This window comes from Hyla sarda, chromosome 13 (assembly GCF_029499605.1).
Source record: "Hyla sarda isolate aHylSar1 chromosome 13, aHylSar1.hap1, whole genome shotgun sequence".
NCBI classification, from domain to species: domain Eukaryota; kingdom Metazoa; phylum Chordata; class Amphibia; order Anura; family Hylidae; genus Hyla; species Hyla sarda.
Window position 1 is genome coordinate 297,915 of NC_079201.1, and position 17,218 is coordinate 315,132.

Consider the following 17,218-nt stretch of genomic DNA (forward strand, 5'->3'; position numbering starts at 1 on the left):
CCTGCCGATCCCCCTCTGCCTGTGCGCCCTCCTGCCGATCCCCCTCTGCCTGTGCGCCCTCCTGCCGATCCCCCTCTGCCTGTGCGCCCTCCTGCCGATCCCCCTCTGCCTGTGCGCCCTCCTGCCGATCCCCCTCTGCCTGTGCACTGTCCTTCCTGAATCACCCTGTGCTTGCAGGATAATGTAGGATGGGGCACCCATTCACTGACAACAAGTAGAGATCAGAACTAGTGAGCATTTGATCCTAGACACCTGATTGTAGTCCTGGCCCCCGCGGGTTCCCCATGATTACATTGTTTTCCCTTGTGATGTCATCTGAGACATTTTATTGATGATTTTCCTTTATTTTTCAGGAGGGAAAACTGCAGGAAGTGATTGAGACGCTGCTCTCCCTGGAGAAACAGACCCGAACGGTGCGTCCGGGGGGGATAGTGATGGATCAGGGGGCCGGGGGGGGATAGTGATGGATCAGGGGTCCGGGGGGGATAGTGATAGATCAGGGGTCCGGGGGGGATAGTGATAGATCAGGGGTCCGGGGGGGGATAGTGATAGATCAGGGGTCCGGGGGGGGATAGTGATAGATCAGGGGTCCGGGGGGGGATAGTGATAGATCAGGGGTCCGGGGGGGGGATAGTGATAGATCAGGGGTCCGGGGGGGGATAGTGATAGATCAGGGGTCCGGGGGGGGATAGTGATAGATCAGGGGTCCGGGGGGGGATAGTGATAGATCAGGGGTCCGGGGGGGGATAGTGATAGATCAGGGGTCCGGGGGATAGTGATAGATCAGGGGTCCGGGGGGGATAGTGATAGATCAGGGGTCCGGGGGGGATAGTGATAGATCAGGGGTCCGGGGGGGGGGGGGGGGATAGTCATAGATCAGGGGTCCGGGGGGGATAGTGATGGATCAGGGGTCCGGGGGGGGAGGGCAGATAGTGATAGATCAGGGGTCCGGGGGGGGGGATAGTGATAGATCAAGGGTCCAGGGGGGGATAGTGATAGATCAGGAGACTGGGGGGGATAGGGATAGATCAGGGGTCAGGGGGGTCATAGGGATAGATCAGGGGTCAGGGGGGGATAGGGATAGATCAGGGGTCAGGGGGGGATAGGGATAGATCAGGGGTCAGGGGGGGATAGGGATAGATCAGGGGTCAGGGGGGGATAGGGATAGATCAGGGGTCAGGGGGGGATAGGGATAGATCAGGGGTCAGGGGGGGATAGGGATAGATCAGGGGTCAGGGGGGGATAGGGATAGATCAGGGGTCAGGGGGGGATAGGGATAGATCAGGGGTCAGGGGGGATAGGGATAGATCAGGGGTCAGGGGGGGATAGGGATAGATCAGGGGTCAGGGGGGGATAGGGATAGATCAGGGGTCAGGGGGGGATAGGGATAGATCAGGGGTCAGGGGGGGGATAGGGATAGATCAGGGGTCAGGGGGGGGATAGGGATAGATCAGGGGTCAGGGGGGGGATAGGGATAGATCAGGGGTCAGGGGGGGGATAGGGATAGATCAGGGGTCAGGGGGGGATAGGGATAGATCAGGGGTCAGGGGGGGGATAGGGATAGATCAGGGGTCAGGGGGGGATAGGGATAGATCAGGGGTCAGGGGGGATAGGGATAGATCAGGGGTCAGGGGGGATAGGGATAGATCAGGGGTCAGGGGGGATAGGGATAGATCAGGGGTCAGGGGGGATAGGGATAGATCAGGGGTCAGGGGGGATAGGGATAGATCAGGGGTCAGGGGGGGGATAGGGATAGATCAGGGGGGGATAGGGATAGATCAGGGGTCAGGGGGGGATAGGGATAGATCAGGGGTCAGGGGGGGGATAGGGATAGATCAGGGGTCAGGGGGGGGATAGGGATAGATCAGGGGTCAGGGGGGGATAGGGACAGATTGGGGGTCAGGGGGGATAGGGATAGATTAGGGGTCAGGGGGGGATAGGGATAGATTAGTGGTCAGAGGGGGATAGGGATAGATCAGGAGTCAGGGGGGGATAGGGATAGATCAGGAGTCAGGGGGGGGATAGGGATAGGTCAGGGGGGGGATAGGGATAGATCAGGGGTCAGGGGGGGATAGGGATAGATCAGGAGTCAGGGGGGGATAGGGATAGATCAGGAGTCAGGGGGGGATAGGGATAGATCAGGAGTCAGGGGGGGATAGGGATAGATCAGGGGTCAGGGGGGGATAGGGATAGATCAGGGGTCAGGGGGGGATAGGGATAGATCAGGGGTCCGGGGGGGGATAGGGATAGATCAGGGGTCCGGGGGGGATAGGGATAGATCAGGGGTCCGGGGGGGGGGATAGGGATAGATCAGGGGTCCGGGGGGGGCGGGGATAGGGATAGATCAGGGGTCCGGGGGGGGGGGGGGATAGGGATAGAGGGATAGATCAGAGGTCCGGGGGGGGGGATAGATCCCCCGGTGTGCCGGTCCCTGTAGCTCCCCCGGTGTGCCGGTCCCTGTAGCTCCCCCGGTGTGCCGGTCCCTGTAGCTCCCCCGGTGTGCCGGTCCCTGTAGCTCCCCAGCTGGGGGCGTCTGCTCTACTTTCAGGTGCTCACTGTCTTTTCCTTATCTTGCAGGCGTCTGACATGGTGTCCACGTCTCGTATCCTGGTGGCGGTGGTGAAGATGTGCTACGAGGCCAAGGATTGGGACCTGCTGAACGAGAACATCATGCTGCTATCAAAGAGGAGGAGCCAGCTGAAACAGGTAGGGGGCGCTGTGAGACTGCCTCTGATACTCGGGCGCTGTGAGACCACCTCTTATCCTTGGGGGAGCTCAAAGACTGCCTCTGACCTTTTGTTGGGGGAGCTTTGAGTCCGCCTCTGACAATTGGGTGGCTCTGAGACCGCCTCTCACCTTTGGAGGGGGGACTTTAAGACCGCCTCTGACCCTTGGGGGGGGGGAGCTCTGAGACCGCCTCTAACACTCGAGGGGGGCTGTGAGACCACCTGTGACCCCTGGGGGTGCTCTGAGACCACCTCTGACTCTTGATGGGGCTTTAAGAACGCCTCTGACCCTGAGGGGCTCACTGAGGATGTCACATGACTCATTCAGGGTCATGTGACATCCTCTCCTTTTGTGTTTCTAGAGTTCTCTGGGACTTTCCATTACAAAAGGTTTCTTAATACAGAAAGGGTCAGAGGGCGATGGAGGGGATGGGCTGGAGAAGGTGACGTTTTGTGCCATGTGACCAGTCCTAGCTTATTGCAGGGGGTATTCCCTATGTACATAGGGGGTCAGAGGTGATGTTTTGTGTCATGTGACTAGTTTCAGCTTGTTACCAGGATTGTCCACTTTGGATGTAGGGGTCAGTGGTGAAGGGTGGGGGTCACTGTACACAGGACTGACGTCTGTCTCTCTTCCAGGCAGTGGCTAAGATGGTGCAGCAGTGCTGTAAGTACGTGGAGGAGATCACAGACCTTCCCATCAAGCTGCGGTTAATCGACACGCTGAGGACCGTGACCGAGGGAAAGGTGAGGTCCCCGGGGGTCCCCCCATACTACACTCCACCCCCATCACTTACAGTCTTGTGGAGGATTGTTTACCTGCAGCTCTGCTTTGTTCTTTACTTCGCTTTACACTGCTCTATTAAGTGAGTAATGGAGGAGTGCAGAGAAATGGAAGCTTGAATCGCGCTGCTGGAAGGCCGGTGTTCAAGATGGCAACATCAAAAGACTTGAGTGGGTTTTAAGGTAGTTTAATCGCCCAACACGTTTCTGGGTATTTAAAACCCCTTCATCAGGGGTGATACAACAAAGGGAAAACACAGACTTTTATACACAAAGTGACCTCATGACCGGAAGTGACCTATCGGATTCCGGAGGGACGTCATCAGACTATGAAAATATTCACATGCACATAATAAAATCAAGGTAAAACTGTTTTATAATTTAAATAAACCCATTCTAAACAAAAAAGGGGAAAAAACAAAAAAGGGGAATGCAGATTTGGGTGTCGGGATCAGGATTCAGTTCCTTATATGCATTTATTAAAGGGGTACTCCGGTGAAAAACTTTTTTTATTTTTATTTATTTTCTTTTTTTTTTAAATCAACTGGTGCCGGAAAGTTAACAGAAAGTTAACTGACATCTCTGTCCATTTTAGGAACTGTCCAGAACAGCATATGTTTGCTATGGGGATTTCCTTTTACCCAGGACAGTTCCTAAAATGGACAGAGATGTCAGCAGAGAGCACTGTGTTCATGATGTCAGCAGAGAGCACTGTGTTCATGATGTCAGCAGAGAGCACTGTGTTCATGATGTCAGCAGAGAGCTCTGTGTTTCAAACGGAAAAGAATTTCCTCTGTAGTATTCAGCAGCTAATAAGTACAGGAAGGATTAAGATGTTTTAATAGAAGTAATTTACATATCTGTTTAAAGGTGTACTCCGCCCCTAGACATCTTATCCCCTATCCAAAGGATAGGGGATAAGATGTCAGATCGCCGCGGTCCCGCTGCTGGGGAGCCCCAGGATCCCCGCTGCGGCACCACGCTATCATTACTGCACAGAGCGAGTTCGCTCTGCATGTAATGACGGGCGATACAGGGGACGAAGCATCGTTACGTCACTGCTCCGCCCCTCGTGACGTCACGGCACGCCCCCTTCAATACATGTCTATGGGAGGGGGCGTGGCTGTCGTCACGCCCCCTGTCATAGACTTGCATTAAGGGGACGCGCCGTGATGTCACGAGGGGCGGAGCAGTGACTTAACGATGCTCCGTCCCCTGTATCGCCCGTCATTACATGCAGAGCGAACTCGCTCTGTGCAGTAATGATCCAGGGGGTCCCCAGCAGCGGGACCGCGGCGATCTGACATCTTATCCCCTATGCTTTGGATAAGGGATAAGATGTCTGGGGCGGAGTACCCCTTTAACTTTCTGGCACCAGTTGATTAAAAAAATAAATAAATAAATAAATTTTCACCGGAGTACCCCTTTTAAGGCCCTTGGGACAGAGATTGTATTAAAACGGAAGATCCAGAAGGATTCTCTGTTAATGAGGTGTTGAAAATGATTTGTCACATCGGTCCCAATGGATTCAATAACCAATACCTCAATACAATCATTATCGGCAGCATGGTTTAAGGTAACGTGTCGGGAGACGCTATGCTGCATGAATTTAGTATTTATATTGTGGCATTGTACAGTCCTATCTATATACTGCAATCCACATAGGATAGGAGATATACTACATAGGACGACCAACAGTTTCCCCAGTGGAATGGGAGATCATATTAGAAATACCAGGGTGGGGGATCCAATTGCAACATAGGCATTAGAGACATAGGCATTCGTCACAAACTTCTCGGCTTGGCAGTTGATGACTTATCCTGCGTAAATTAGTTCAGCCTTCAGGTGCTCCGGTGGGCTGGAAAAGGTGGATACAGTCCTAGGAAAGAGTCTCCTAGGACTGTATCCACCTTTTCCAGCCCACAGGAGCACCTGAAAGCTGAACTAATTTATGCAGGAAAAGTCATCAACTGCCGAGCCGAGAAGTTTGTGACGAATCGAATTTACTGTAAGTTCGCTCATCTCTAATAGGCATCTCTGGGATCCACAACGGAAGGTGCCTGCGCAAGAATCTTTTATTTGTAAAAGAAGTAGGGCTGGGCAGTATGACCAAATGTGTGTTTCACGGTATTTTTTAAACTTTTGGCAGTTCCACGGTATATAAGGGTATTTCCTAGCCCCCCCCCCCCCCCATATTATCAGCCCACATCCCCATCGGGGTAAATACTCACATGTCACCCGCATGCGCTGCCCTCCCCGTCCTGATTGTTGTGGCCGCCGGCGCTGACACTCTATACTGTACGCTGTATCCCTATGCCCGGGCTGCAAAAGGTAAACAAAATAAACTTTACCGCACCTACGTCGGCCTTACGCTGGGGATGGGAACATCGGACAGCCGTCGGCCTATCACCGGCCGCAACAATGTTCTGCCTCGGCCAGTCATAGGCTGAGCGCACTGTCATGTAAGGAGCCGGCTTCTTACATGACAGTGCGCTCAGCCTATCACCAGCCGAGGAGGAACATCGTTGCGGCCGGTGATAGGCTGACGGCTGTCCGATGTTCCCATCCCCATGAAAAAAGTGAGGTCGGTATCGGACCAACGGGAGGTGAGTTAAAGTTTATTTTTTGCAGCCTGGGCATAGGGATACCGCACAGTATAGAGCAGTGGTTTCCAACCTGCGGACCTCCAGATGTTGCAAAACTACAACTCCCAGCATGCCCGGACAGCCGTTGGCTGTCCGGGCATGCTGGGAGTTGTAGTTTTGCAACATCTGGAGGTCCGCAGGTTGGAAACCACTTGTATAGAGTGTCAGTGCATTGCCATAGAATGAGATTTGCCATAGAATGAGATGCTCCGCCTCCATCACATCCTATTGGCTCACGCTTGTCACGTGACCTATTTAACCGTCACGCATCGACACGCACCGCAGTCTCAGTTTGGCTATCACAGGGCGAGGATCTCCTCTCCTTGTCATAGCTGAAGCTGCACGGAGCCATCCGAAGGCAAATCTCATTCTATTGCAATGCATACAGACTGCGCATGGCCAGCTGGACAACTGAGCACGCGCAATACTAACTTTAGCCCTACGCTATTTGCGTAGTGCTGCGCCTGCGCAGTACTACTTTACCTGTGCCCGATGCTCTACTGTGTGTTCCCCGCTCCCTGAGGGTTAACGGGGGACGGGGAGTAGAGGTGTGGGGTGTAGTAAGCGCTCGCGGGGAGGCACGCTGACAGCGCTATCGGGCATAGGGGTCCCGATAGCGCTGTAGATCTATCGCGCTCGCGGGGAGGCACGCTGACAGCGCTATCGGGCATAGGGGTCCCGATAGCGCTGTGGATCTATCGCGCTCGCGGGGAGGCACGCTGACAGCGCTATCGGGCATAGGGGTCCCGATAGCGCTGTTGATCTATCGCACTCGCGGGGAGGCACGCTGACAGCGCTATGGGGCATAGGGGTCCTGATAGCGCTGTTGATCTATCCCGCTCGCGGGGAGGCACGCTGACAGCGCTATCGGGCATAGGGGTCCCGATAGCGCTGTTGATCTATCGCACTCGCGGGGAGGCACGCTGACAGCGCTATCGGGCATAGGGGTCCTGATAGCGCTGTGGATCTATCGCGCTCGCGGGGAGGCACGCTGACAGCGCTATCGTGCATAGGGGTCCCGATAGCGCTGTGGATCTATCGCGCTCGCGGGGAGGCACGCTGACAGCGCTATCGGGCATAGGGGTCCCGATAGCGCTGTGGATCTATCGCGCTCGCGGGGAGGCACGCTGACAGCGCTATCGTGCATAGGGGTCCCGATAGCGCTGTTGATCTATCACGCTCGCGGGGAGGCACGCTGACAGCGCTATCGGGCATAGGGGTCCCGATAGCGCTGTGGATCTATTGCGCTCGCGGGGAGGCACGCTGACAGCGCTATCGGGCATAGGGGTCCCGATAGCACTGTTGATCTATCGCGCTCGCGGGGAGGCACGCTGACAGCGCTATCGGGCATAGGGGTCCCGATAGCGCTGTGGATCTATTGCGCTCGCGGGGAGGCACGCTGACAGCGCTATCGGGCATAGGGGTCCCGATAGCGCTGTTGATCTATCGCCCTCGCGGGGAGGCACGCTGACAGCGCTATCGGGCATAGGGGTCCCGATAGCGCTGTTGATCTATCGCACTCGCGGGGAGGCACGCTGACAGCGCTATCGGGCATAGGGGTCCCGATAGCGCTGTTGATCTATCGCACTCGCGGGGAGGCACGCTGACAGCGCTATCGTGCATAGGGGTCCTGATAGCGCTGTAGATCTATAAAACAGTAAATGTAATAAAATAGTAAATGTAGGAGCCGTATGAGCTGAGTAAATGTATGAGCTCCTGTGGCGCGATTGAATTGGGCCACAGAGGCCATGTGACCTCCGCGCAGCTTCAGCTATCACAGGGAGAGGAGATCTTCGCCCTGTGATAGCCAAACTGAGACTGCGGTGCGTGTCGATGCGTGACTGTTAAATAGGTCACGTGACAAGTGTGAGCCAATGGGATGTGATGGAGGCGGAGCATCTCATTCTATGGCAATGCATCGGCAGCCGCAACAAACAGGACGAGGAGGGCAGCGCATGCGGGTGACATGTGAGTAGTACCCTGATGGCGACAGCGCTGGGCTAATAATTAATTGGGGGAGGTAAACAGCGCTTGCGGGTCACATAGGATTAGTTCCCCGATATGGGGACAGCGCAGCGCTGGGCTGATAATTCATTCTTTCCCGAGGGGGAGGGGCCAAACTGGTATTGTGTTATGGGTTAAAATTCATATCGTGCAGCACAAAAATTTCAGTATCCGGTATGAACCGATATACCGCCCAGCCCTAAAAAGAAGTAGTTGTAAGTTTGTTTGTTTTTTAACCTACTTGGTGCAAAGCGATTTCGCAACGTTTTAGCTCTACAATTTTTTTGGAAAGCAATTTCTTTAAAATGGAGTCGGCTTGTAAGTTGGACCAATGTTTGTTTAAAATGCCACGTATTTTCTTCGGTGCGTTATTGAAGTTATATTTCCTCATATTATTCTTTTCCAGATGAATTATCTTGTTTTGTTTTTATCCATTTTGTTCTACAAGATCTTTGTGTTAGTCCTCTAGCTTTTTCGGCACTTTTTTGGGGTAGCCTGTTTTCGGCAAATCTTGTTTGTTGATAACTGACCAAAAGGGGTATTTTTGATCCTATTGGGAAAGTGGTAACTATCGTAGTGGAGAAAACGCTTTACATCCACTTTCTTAAAGTGCGTTCGTGTTTGTAAAAAAAAAACAGGAGTCCTCTTTAAAAATCTCCAAATCCAGAAAAACAAGTGACGTATCAGATATTGTACTGGTAAATACTGGACCCCAATTATTATTATTCAAATGTGTTAGAAAATCCAAAGCCTCATCCTCGGTGCCATTCCATAATGAGGTCATCTATATATGGGATCCACCACAAATAGGGACTCCAAACGCCTCATGTACAAATTTGTATAACTAGGGGCGAAACGAGTCCCCGTGGCACATCCCCGCACCTGCCTAAAATTTGGTCATTAAGAGAGAAAACATTATGTTGTAAAATATTAATAATTGAGTAAATTAAACATTGATTGTGCATCACTAATTTCATCATCCATATCCAAAAAATATCTTCTTGCCGCTATCTCCTTTTCCCTCCATGATATTGGAGTAAAGTGCACGAAAAAAATCTTAATCCTGCCTGTACTTATTAGATGCTGAATACTACAGTGGAAATTCTTTTCTTTTTGAAACACAGAGCTCTCTGCTGACATCACAAGCACAGTGCTCTCTGCTGACATCATGAGCACAGTGCTCTCTGCTGACCTCTCAGTCCATTTTAGGAACTGTCCAGAGTAAAAGGAAATCCCCATAGAAAAACATATGCTGCTATGGACAGAGACGTCAGCAGAGAGCACTGTGCTCGTAATGTCAGCAGAGAGCTCTGTGTTCAAAAAATAAAATAATTTCCTCTGTAGTATTCAGCAGCTAATAAGTACAGGAAGGACTAAGATTTTTTTAATAGAAGTAATTTACAAATCTGTTTAACTTTCTGGCACCAGTTGATTTAAAAAAAAAAATTAAATAAAATTTCACCGGAGTACCCCTTTAATGTACACTGGTCCCTCAACATACGATGGTAATCCGTTCCAAATGGACCATCGTTTGTTGAAACCATCGTATGTTGAGAGATCCGTGCAATGTAAAGTATAGGACAGTGGTCTACAACCTGCGGACCTCCAGATGTTTTGCAACATCTGGAGGTCCGCAGGTTGAAGACCACTGGTATAGGAATTTGTACTCGCCTGTCCCTGGCGCTCCGGACCGTCACCGCTTGTCACCGCTGCCCTGGATGTCGCCGTCCATCGCTGTCGCCGCGTCCCCGGTAAGGCCTCTGCTTCCTCGGCATCCTCGCTCTCCGTTGCCGCCATCACGTCGCTACACACGCTGCTCCTATTGGATGACGGGACGGCGTGCGCAGCGACATGATGACGATAATGGAGAGCGCCGATGATGCAGAGGATCCCGAAGAGGACGCGCCGGAGCCCCGAGGACAGGTAAGTGATGGTCAGCGGACCACACGGGGCACCGTAAACGGCTATCCGGTGTCAGCTGATGCAGTCTGCGCTGCCGGATAGCTGTTTATGCGATGGCCCCGACATACAAAAGCATCGTATGTTTATGCTGCCTCTGAGAGACCATCGTATGTGGAAATGATCGTATGTCGGGGCCATCGTTGGTCGGGGGGTCACTGTATATATATATATATGGTATGTCGGGGCCATCGTAGGTCGGGGGGTCACTGTATATATATATGGTATGTCGGGGCCATCGTAGGTCGAGGGGTCACTGTATATATATATGGTATGTCGGGGCCATCGTAGGTCGGGGGGTCACTGTATATATATATGGTATGTCAGGGCCATCGTAGGTCGGAGGGGTCACTGTGTATATATGGTATGTCGGGGCCATCGTAGGTCGGAGGGGTTACTGTATATATGGTATGTCAGGGCCATCGTAGGTCGGAGGGGTTACTGTATATATGGTATGTCAGGGCCATCGTAGGTCGGAGGGGTTACTGTATATATATGGTATGTCGGGGCCATCGTAGGTCGGGGGGGTTACTGTATATATCTGTAAAAACAGGTCCACCAAGTGGACAGCTAAAGGCTCCAACTCCCCAAATTATCGATCGTCCGGGAGGGTTCTTTTCATCCTTGTGGATCTTTGGTACATAGTAAAGTGGGAAGTTGGTAGGTTTTTATTATTAAAAAATCATATTCTTCCTTATTTATTAATAAATCAGCAGCATTTTTTATCAGACTTTAATACTGGATAAAATATTCAGATGAAGGATCATAAGGCAAAATGTCTTAATAATCTGAATCTAACAGAATCTTCATTGCTTCCAAAATGTAATCCGATCTATTAAGGATGACCTTGCCCCCCCCCCCGCTTAGCCACGGGTCTAATTATTAAATCGTTATTATTTTGTACAGTTTCTAAACCCTTACATTCAGCTGGAGTTAAAGGGGTATTCCAGGGAAAAACTTTATTATATATATCAACTGGCTCCAGAAAGTTATATTACTTCTATTAAAAAATCATAATCCTTTCAGTACTTATGAGCTTCTGAAGTTAAGGTTGTTCTTTTCTGTCTACGTGCTCTCTGATGACACGTGTCTCAGGAACCGCCCTGTTTAGAAGAGGTTTGCTATGGGGATTTGCTTCTAAACTGGGCGGTTCCCGAGACACGTGTCATCAGAGAGCACGTAGACAGAAAAGAACAACCTTAACTTCAGAAGCTCATAAGTACTGAAAGGATTAAGTTTTTTAATAGAAGTAATTTACAAATCTTGTAAGGCAAAAAGGATTTGGATACCGCTCTCACCAGCGTCGGAAACCTCTCACACCTGTGAAGCGGACTGCCGGCACCGCCTCCGGCAACTCCTTATACTGGAAGAGAACTCCGTCCGGCACCAAAGTATGGGGTAAAAGGCTTGTCTTTATTTATTCCACAGCGGGATACATACAGATCAAGATGTCTGACGCGTTTCGGCTTAATCGTAGACCCCATTCTTTGGTGCCGGACGGAGTTCTTTTCTAATTTACAAATCTATTTAACTTTCTGGAGCCAGTTGATATATAAAAAGTTTTTTCCTGGAATACCCCTTTAAGTTGTCAGATGATTTTATTCCAGAGGTGTTATCCAGTTTTCTAGAATCATTAAAGTAGATTTTTTAATGTACTTCACATGTTTTATTCTACCACAATGTACAGGAGAAGAGGAAATAATTGAGTAGATTCCAGTGAAGATGTACTTTGTGTCGATGGGTCACTGGAACAAAAATCGGGACCTTGTTTATTTTCCGAAAAAGAAAAATAACGGGCGAAAGGGAGTTTGCTTACAAACTCATTTAAATCCCAAATTAATTCAGAGCAGAAGAGGGGTAAAATGAAAGTCCTGTAGTCAAAATGGAGACCTCATTTTCCCACAATATATGAGAATATATGTTGCACTTGGATCCCCCACCCTGGTCTTTCTAATATGATCTCCCATTTCACTGGGGAAACTGTTGGTCGTCCTATGTAGTATATCTCCTATCCTATGTGGATTGCAGTATATAGATAGGACTGTACAATGCCACAATATAAATACTAAATTCATGCAGCATAGCGTCTCCCGACACGTTACCTTAAACCATGCTGCCGATACTGATTGTATTGAGGTTAATCCTTATTGAATCCATTGGGACCGATGTGACAAATCGTTTTCAACACCTCATTAACAGAGAATCCTTCTGGATCTTCCATTTTAACACAATCTCTGGCCCGAGGGCCTTAATGAATGCATAGAAAGAACTGAATCATGGTCCCGACACCCAAATCTGCATTCCCCCTTTTTTACAAATGAGTATTCGTTTAGAATTGGTTTATTTCAATTATAAAACTGTTTTACCTTTATTTTATTATGTGCATGTGAATATTTTTATAGTCTGATGGCGTCCCTCCGGAATCCGATAGGTCACTTCTGGTGATGAGGTCACTGTTTTCCCTTTGTATCACCCCTTATGAAAGGGTTTTAAATACCCAGAAATGTGTTTGTTGATTAAACTACCTTTAGATCCACTCAAGACTTGTGAAGTTGCCATCTTGAACATCGGGCTTCCAGCAGCGCGATTCAAGCTTCCATTTCTCTGTACTCCTCCATTGTCCACTTCACGCCGATGGTCTGGGCGCAGGAAGCCGCAGCAGCTGATTCTCTCCACTATATGTCTTTGTAAGTGTTGTGCCTGGATTTTGCACAACCGTTTCAGGTGAGCGTGTTACTAATTCAAGCCTCCGTCACAACCTTACTCTGGTGATCCCACACAAGGAAACGCTTTATGTTCTTTTGTGTCTTCTATTAAGTTGATGTATTTGTATCCATTGATTGGAACTTCTTTTCCCTTTCAGATTTATGTGGAGATAGAGCGGGCTCGTCTGACCAAGACGCTGGGAGGCATCAAAGAGCAGAGCGGGGATGTGACCGAGGCGGCGGCCATCCTGCAGGAGCTCCAGGTGGGGACACAATAGGATTACGGGATAAGCGTCAGCAGGGTGACGGCCTCTTATCCCCATACATATTGGGGTCCCTCCCCTGTAACGTGTTGTGTGCGGTTCTAGGTGGAGACATACGGATCGATGGAGAAGAAGGAGAAGGTGGAGTTCATCCTGGAGCAGATGCGCCTGTGCCTGGCGGTGAAGGATTATATCCGCACCCAGATCATCAGCAAGAAAATAAACACCAAGTTCTTCCAGGATGAGAACTCTGAGGTAAGGAGGCTGCCCCGATGGATCCCCGGCGGTTGGCCCCGATGGATCCCCGGCGGTTGGCCCCGATGGATCCCCGGCGGTTGGCCCCGATGGCCGTCATGTTCATCTGATTTCTTTGCTCTTTACCTGCAGCAGCTGAAGCTGAAATATTACAACCTGATGATCCAGCTGGACCAGCACGAGGGCTCCTACCTGTCCATCTGTAAGCACTACCGCGCCATCTACGACACCCCCTGCATCCAGGCCGAGAGCAACAAGTGGAAGCAGGTGAGTCCCTAGCTCCACCCCCCCGCGCCTTATCATGGCCGCCTCCTCTTGACAACTGCAATTTCTTGCTGCAGGCTCTGAAGAGCGTCGTCCTCTATGTCATCCTGTCCCCCTACGACAATGAGCAGTCCGACCTGGTGCACAGGATAAGCGCCGACAAGAAGCTGGAAGACATCCCCAAATACAAGTAAGGGGAGACTGTCAGTCCCATGTAACACTACCGATAATGTAGTAGATGCCACTGGCAGTTCTAGGTAACATGCTGATGGGTTCTTGCAGGGACCTCCTGAAGCTCTTCACCACCATGGAGCTGATGCGGTGGAACGTGCTGGTGGAGGAGTATGGGAAGGAGCTGAGGGACGGATCCTTGGACAGTGAGGCCACCGACGTCTTCAGCTACACGGAGGAGGGGGAGAAACACTGGAAGGACCTGAAGAACAGAGTGGTGGAGCACGTAGGTCACGCACAGCCCCCCCTGGTGGGATCTGGAGGGTGGGGCCCCCTGTAGTAAGAGCGCCCAATGGTGGTATTCGGAGGGTGAGGGCCCTGTTGTCGGGGTCATTTGCTGCGGCCTCTCACCAAGTCTTTCATGTATTTACAGAATATAAGAATTATGGCGAAATATTACACACGGATCACAAGGAAGAGAATGGCGCAGCTCCTGGACCTCTCCATCGATGTAAGTGATCGGTATCTGACCCTGTATGTCCCCTGTGACATCATCCATACACTGGATCCTGATTGGCTGTTTCCTAATAAGAGGTGATCTGTTTCAGGCCGCCCCCTTATCTCTGGCGCCGCTTCTCTTCATCTCCTTTTCTTTCTTCCCAGGAATCTGAAGAATTTCTCTCCAATTTAGTTGTTAACAAAACGATCTACGCCAAGGTGGACCGCATGGCCGGCATCATCAACTTCCAGAGGCCCAAGGACCCCAACGACCTCCTGAACGACTGGTCCCAGAAGCTGAACTCCCTGATGGCGCTGGTGAACAAGACCACGCACCTGATCGCCAAGGAGGAGATGATCCACAACCTGCAGTGAGGGGGCGCTGCGCTGTATAATAGGCTCTTGTTTTTTTTTTTTTTTTAAGTTTTGGAATTTGCTTTATGTTTTGTTGAAACCTTAATAATAAAATCCAGATGCACGATGGTGATCCGCGCCTCTTTACTCCGCAACGTTTACAGTGCGTCACATGACCAGCAACCCCGGCTTCTACAATGAAGGGTCCTTTGATCACGGGGGGGTCCTGCAGCTCGGATCCCCGTGATCTCTGTGCGGCACCCGGTGTTCGTGTCGAACGCTGGGTGAAGGGGTCATAAGGTCACATCCACGTCCCTCCGGAGGTCATGCCACACCCCCTCAATGCAAGTCTATGGGAGGGGGCGTGGCAGCCGCCATGCCCCCTCCTATAGACTTGCATTGATGGTGTGTGTAGCGTGACCTCACGACCCCTGCCGCCCTCTCCAAGCGTTCAAAACCCCTTTTAAATCTAAATAAAATACTATGTATCCCCTGATATCCTGTGATGCAATCGTGCTGTAAGAGGAGGCGGTCACATGACAAACAGGATATGACATCGCTGAACGTATACTTTACATGGCTGTGCTATGGTAGTGGGGGAGGGATGGACCTTGTGCAGATTCCTCCCGATGCTCCAGTATGAGGACACCGGGTAGTGCCTGTTCCCTCCGGAGTTCCCCTATAAGAGCATTTATATGGCTCTCTGTGTTCCATCTCCTGTCGCATCCAAGGCTCAGCCTTCTGGTCTTTCCTCCATGCTTTATAGTGCAGCTCTGACCGAGCGCCTCAGGAACTGGGTAAAAATATCTGATTTACGGTGTCCATATTAGGACATCATCAGGCGTCAGCCAAATAGCCATCATTCCTCCTCCCTCATCCTCAAAATCCGTCCTCCATCAGAGTAATCTCGCCTCCTCCGTCGTACATCATGTTAACCTCTGTCATCCTTAAGACAAAATCCTCCAATATTACACCTTCAGCTTAACCTCCGTCACGCCTCCAGAAAACCTCCGTCACTCCTCGGACAAACCTCCGTCACGCCTCCAGAAAAACCTCCGTCACGCCTCCAGACAAACCTCCGTCACGCCTCAGACAAACCCCCGTCATGCCTCAGACGTCAGCCAAACAGCCGTTAAAGTTCTCCTCGATTCGTAGAAAACAGCGCATGCGTAGCACTCTTGACAGCGTAGGGCTAATGTAGCCAGCTTAAGGAGTGTAGCCCTGCCCATAAGAGCGCATGCGCAGCTTTCCGCGCGCAGTTGTTCAGAGAAGTCTGTAGAAAACTGTGTGCATCTGTACATAGTAAGAGTAGGTAGCGGGCAGGGAGAGAGGGAAACCATCGTTAGTAGTTTAGCATTAGTGTAGCGTAGCTAGCTTAGATTGTAACATAGCGTAGCTTAGGTTTTATAGTGAAAGGAGGTAGGTTATAGGTTTTAAAGTAAAGAGACTACAACTCCCTGCATGCCCAAACAGCTAAAGATTGTCCAGGCAGGATGGCAGTTGTAGTTTTACTAAGGTAGAGTAGTTAGCGTAGTGTAGTGTTAGAGCAGTTTTATCGTAGTTAGCGTAGCGTAGTTTTGCACAGGTGTAGTGTAGTTAGTGTAGCATTAGCGCAGTTTTAGGGTAGATGGTGGAGCATAGTGTTGGCGCAGTTTTAGTATAGTTGGTGTAGCATAGTGTTAGCGTAGTGTAGTGTTAGCGCAATTTTACACAGGTGTAGTGTAGTTAGTGGTAGCGTTAGTGCAGTTTTAGCAGTTAGCATAGCATAGTTTTAACCAGGTCTAGCATAGTTAGCGTAGCTTAGGCACAGTTTTAGCGTTGTTAGTGCAGTTTTACACAGGTGTAGTGTAGCTAACTTAGTTTTACAGGCAGATGAAGCTTAGTAGTAGAGAGTGTAGTGGGGGGTGTAGCTTAGCTTAGTCATACAGTGAAGGGCTACAACTCCCAGCATGCCCAGACAGCCAAATGCTGTTCAGGCAGGATGAGAGTTGTAGTTTTGCAAAAGTAGTAGAGGCCATTGTGCTCTGCTACGTTAATGTAGCTGTGCTTGTTAGTTCATTAGGGGTATACATCTATATAGATGACAGAGCTGGGACGGGGGTGGTAAGTTAGGCTCTCTGGGGAGGCGGGGGGGAACACCCATTTTTTTTAACGTTTTTCTTCTCGTTTCAGATAGGTGAATGCGGAGGACTATGTTGGATTCGGTGGACTACGACGATGATCTGTAATTTTTTAGTTTTGTTATAATGAAATGGTTAACGAGGGCTGTGGGGGAGTGTTTTTCCTAATAAAAATGTTTTACCTTGTGTGTGTTTTCTTTTTTTTATCACTTTACAGGCTTGGTAGTGGAAGCTGTCTTATAGACAGAGTCGATTACTAGGCCGGGGATTAGGGCTAGCCCCAAAAACACCTAGCGCTAACCCTGATTATTACCTTGGTACCCACCGTCACAGGGGTACCGGGAAGAGCAGATACCAACAGGCCTAGAGCGCCAAATATGGCGCTGTTAATCCTAGTCGGTAACAGTTTGCCGTTATTTAGGCTGGGGAAGGCCAGTAACAATGGTCCCCGCCCACCCTAGTAACGTCAGG

General features: G+C 50.4%; 1 protein-coding gene across 2 annotated transcripts in view; it reads left to right on the plus strand.

Moving 5' to 3' along the window:
- The window catches only part of PSMD12 (proteasome 26S subunit, non-ATPase 12), a 139,115-nt gene extending 124,342 nt beyond the window's left edge, over positions 1-14,773 (plus strand). For both annotated transcript variants that reach the window (XM_056550079.1, XM_056550078.1), the window contains exons 2-11: positions 354-413; positions 2,578-2,706; positions 3,366-3,473; positions 12,981-13,085; positions 13,191-13,340; positions 13,473-13,607; positions 13,682-13,794; positions 13,887-14,061; positions 14,209-14,286; positions 14,439-14,773. In XM_056550079.1, the coding sequence (XP_056406054.1) occupies positions 2,587-2,706; positions 3,366-3,473; positions 12,981-13,085; positions 13,191-13,340; positions 13,473-13,607; positions 13,682-13,794; positions 13,887-14,061; positions 14,209-14,286; positions 14,439-14,648 (1,194 nt within the window). In that variant the 5' untranslated portion in view covers positions 354-413; positions 2,578-2,586 and the 3' untranslated portion in view covers positions 14,649-14,773. The remainder of the gene's footprint in view (positions 1-353; positions 414-2,577; positions 2,707-3,365; positions 3,474-12,980; positions 13,086-13,190; positions 13,341-13,472; positions 13,608-13,681; positions 13,795-13,886; positions 14,062-14,208; positions 14,287-14,438) is intronic.
- Positions 14,774-17,218: the final 2,445 nt, after the last annotated feature.